This window comes from Peromyscus leucopus, chromosome 5 (genome assembly GCF_004664715.2).
Source record: "Peromyscus leucopus breed LL Stock chromosome 5, UCI_PerLeu_2.1, whole genome shotgun sequence".
In the NCBI taxonomy this organism is placed as follows: Eukaryota; Metazoa; Chordata; class Mammalia; order Rodentia; family Cricetidae; genus Peromyscus; species Peromyscus leucopus.
In genome coordinates, this window is record NC_051067.1 from 41,476,716 (window position 1) to 41,480,813 (window position 4,098).

The 4,098-nt window shown below is 40.3% G+C and overlaps 1 protein-coding gene across 1 annotated transcript; it reads left to right on the forward strand.

Annotated features, from left to right (window-relative positions):
• The first annotated feature begins 587 nt into the window (after positions 1-587).
• LOC114685842 (probable G-protein coupled receptor 141) lies at positions 588-2,686 on the forward strand. Its single transcript, XM_037205605.1, has one exon. It carries the CDS (start codon positions 619-621, stop codon positions 1,504-1,506), a length of 888 nt encoding a protein of 295 aa, XP_037061500.1. The 5' UTR covers positions 588-618; the 3' UTR covers positions 1,507-2,686.
• The last annotated feature ends 1,412 nt before the right edge of the window (positions 2,687-4,098 follow it).

The following is a 4,098-nucleotide window of genomic DNA, read 5'->3' on the forward strand; positions in this document are numbered from 1 at the left end:
CCTGAGCCTGGATCCTCCTCAGGGTCCATGTAAAAGCTAGATGTGGAGGCATTTGTCTGTAATCCCAGCTCTGGGAGGTGGGAGAAGGGTTTGGAGAGACAGATCCCAGATGGTCTGAGAAACTCTGTCTCAAAAATTAAAGTGGAGAGTCATTGAGGAGGAAGACAACCTGAAGTTAGCTGACCTCCACACAGGTATATATGCACACACATGTGAGCACATATGTACCACATACACAATTTATTTCTATTACTGAGGGAGTTTTGGGCTCTTGAGTTTTACATACTACATAGATATTTCTCTCTCATGCCACCTCTTGTCCTGATATGTGTACAATGAACATATCTGGCTGTTGAATGCCTAGGGGTACAGCTCTGAACTTTACAGTCAAACTCAACTTCCTTGTTTAGTTCCATGCACTCTTGTCTCTAGTTTGTTTGAATTACTGAGAGGAATGCACAATAGTACTCCTTTTGCATGATCTCAAGGTTTTTAGAGAGTCACCAAGGATTGAAAAGTTCAATATTTGTACATGATTGCCTAGTTTTAATGTGTCAGTCATAATTTTGTAAAACTTTTGATTTAGCAGTTTATCATCTGATTTCTTCATGATAAACCATGGGTGTGATAAACGGAACCACCGTGTCAAATGGCTCAAGTGTGGACCGAGACCACTGTGACACCTACTGCAGAGCAGTTCTGGTAGCAGCCTATAGTGTGGTTTTATTTGGAGGCACCCTTGGAACAGTTGTGATGTCACGCATGATGTTCAAAAGGAACAGCCAGTCAGCGATTGCCACGATCATCATTAATATCATTGTGCTGCACTCCCTCCTCCTGGTCACTCTGCCATTCCGCCTCAGCTACTACCTCTCAGCAGTCTGGAAGCTTGGGTCTTTTACCTGCCGAGTGGTCAGCGGTGTCATATACGGTCATATGTACTTTACCTTTGTTTTCTATGTGGCCATTGTCACACTTCGGTTGCTCATCTATTTTAAGAAACTCCAAATGCAACAGTTACAGAAGTTCCATGCCGTGATCCTAAGTATTATTATTTGGATGGTGGGAAGCTTCATCTTTTTGCCAATATTTTTTTTACAGTACGGCACAGATCCAAGTTATGTAGAACAACAGCGATGTTTTGAGTTTCATAGATCCCTCAACTGTACGGATATCATCATCTTGAACTACTCCATGATTGCCATTATGATGACAACAGTTGTGGTCCTCTTTCTGGTCCAGCTGGCTGTCATTCTGTGTTTGATAAGAGACTATTGGCCTGATATGTGGGCCCATCAAGAGTACAGAGCCCAAATCAAGAGTTTCTTCTTCCTGATAGTCATAGTTGTCTGCTTTATACCCCACCATGCATTCAGGGTATATTTTATTCAGAATTATCCAGAGGAAAATAATTCTAAGTTAATACTTTACAATGAAATCTGTGTTGCTTTAACGGCCTTCTGCTGCCTGGATATGTTGTGTTTCGTAGGTGGCATCATCCATTAGACCTTCCTATGTTTTTTTTTTGTGACTGCTTTAGAGAATATCATGATGAAAAACATGTTGATTGAATAGGTTAGGGGCTGTTGTCATCTTAAAATCTTCAAGCTCTCTGTTCCTGAACACCAAATTTTTAGATTTCCCTTTGCCAAAACTGTTTTCTTACAAAAACTTAATTAACCATAGTCACCCCCTTTCCTTTGAGAACACTTACAGGTCCTAAATGTATCCCAGAATATGTTCTATTTTTTTAGCCTCATAACAATCAAACACTTCCTTTTTCCATTTCATGCAGTATTCACTCAGTCAGCCACATCTATTGGTTCTTCCAGTACCCTTGAGGCATTTACTCTATTAAATTTGCTCTGAATATATTTGATACCCCCCATTCCTGTCCACCAAGATCTAGAGAACCTATAGATAGGGGATCTACAGATAAACAGGGCACTAAAGTTGCCTTAATTTATTCAACTTACAGTTTCCTGTGATATTGGTATTGGGAGGGGATCATTAGGTTAAATAGAGTGGTCAAGAATGTTAGAGGAAACTCTTCCAAGAGATTAGGCATTGGTGTGGTTCATTCTGATCAAGGCACAATATGGACTTGGAAGGCAGAGATTACCTTCTGAGCTACCTTCAGTACAACAGCAGTGAAAGACACTGGAAAAAGCATCAAGAAACTGGACCTAGGATGAGCTTGCCAATAGACTCTTTAGGCACAAACTTTTGAGGCTATAGGTGCTTTTTATGATTTTCCAAAATACCCTACATACCCAAGAACCATCATATAATTAAATGAGAACCTATGTCTGCTGTGCTCAATAAAAGCAATCAAAATAATTAACTGGATTCTGTTTATATCATATAGAAATTGACATGTACTTATACTTTGCTTATAGTAATACATACTTGAAGAATGTAATTAATACCACAATCAAACAATGCTCTGGTGGCTAATAGGTGAGCATAGTTAATACAAATGAGTTTTGGACCTAGTGTGTGTGTGTGGTGAATCTGTGTTTTGTAATCATTGAACTTTGGATCATATAATCCTTTCCATGGGTACTTTGATAGAAAAGAATGCTTAACATGTGGGATTCAGAGTATAAGTTCTTCCTTCCCTAATTCAGTGGCATCTTTTAGAGTACAATTTTAAGACAGGGTTATTGCAGTTGGTTTTCTTTTCTTACTCTTTTGGCTCTTTTGTTCTTTGGGGATCCAGCCACCCAGCTCCTTAATAAATTCACATGGAGATTTATTCTTTCTTATAAATACCCAGCCTTAGTTTTGCCTCTCGGCTTTTACCTTTCTCTATTTTCTTTTCTTTCCTTCTTATTCCATGTCTGGCTGTTTGGCAGGTTGACTGGCCTCTTCTTTTCTGGCTCCTTGATCCTCTTGCTTCTTGATCCTTTTCTCCCCAGATTTCTCCTTCTATGTATTCTCTGTGCCTGCCAGCCCTGCCCGTCCTTTCTTCTGCCTTGCTATGGGTCATTCAGCTCTTTATTAGACCAATCAGGTGTTTTAGACAGGCACAGTATCACAGCTTCACAGTTAAACAAATCTGCATCATTAAACAAATATTCCACAGCATAAACAAATGTAACACCCTTAAAATAATATTCCACAACAGGCTATTATGATTTGATGAAGGAGTATACTCTGAGAAGGCTCATGTATTGAAAGCTTGGTTCCCATTTTGGTGTTCTGGAATCTTTTGTAGGTAAGACTTACCTAAAGGAAGTAGGTCAAAGTTTCTTCCTCTCTTATTTTATGCTTCTTCTATTCCAATAGGTGAAGATGGCTATTTTCCACACACCACTTTCTACAATGATATTTTGCTCAAGTGCATGGTGTCAAACTGTGAGCTAAAATAAATCTTCCTTTAAGTTGGTTTGTTAGTTACTTGGTTACAAAATCACAAAGTGGCTTATTAAAAAAATGATACCAGAACACAGAGTCATTATTTCTATTCCTGATCATATGGTTCTTGGGCCTTTGGAACTGATTGGTGCTGTGGATATTGTTCTATATAAATAAAACACTGATGGCCAGTGACCAGGCAGAAAGTAGGTGGCCAGGCAGGAAGTAGGTGGGACAAGGAGAGAGGAGAATTCTGGGAAGCAGAAGGCTGAGGGAGAGACACTGCAGCCACCGCCAGGACAAGCAGCATGTGAAGATGCCGGTAAGCCACCAGCCATGTGGCAAGGTATAGATTTATAGAAATGGGTTAATTTAAGATAAAAGAACAATTAGCAAGGAGCCTGCCATGGCCATACAGTTTATAAGTGATATAAGCGTCTGAGTGATTATTTTATATGTGGATTGTGGGACTGTGGGGCTTGGGGAACCTGGAGAGAAGCCCTCCAGCTACAAATGGCGCCCAACGGCTTGAGTTTCCACCTTAAACCTGAGAATATTTAATAACCAATTCTAAACAGAGCCAAAACCAAGTTCCTGCTTCTTGTCTCATATGGGCAGCTAGACGCCGCAAAACGCAGGTTTGAACACTGGCGGGTTCCTGGCGTGTGCGTTTGACCGGCAGTATGGTGGAAATGAGGCATCTGCCAGCGACACATTAAGCTGTGTGATAGATTTAGT

Excerpts from the sequence above, each read along its gene's own strand:
- LOC114685842 (XM_037205605.1), top strand. The coding sequence starts at position 619 with ATGGGTGTGATAAACGGAACCACCGTGTCAAATGGCTCAAGTGTGGAC.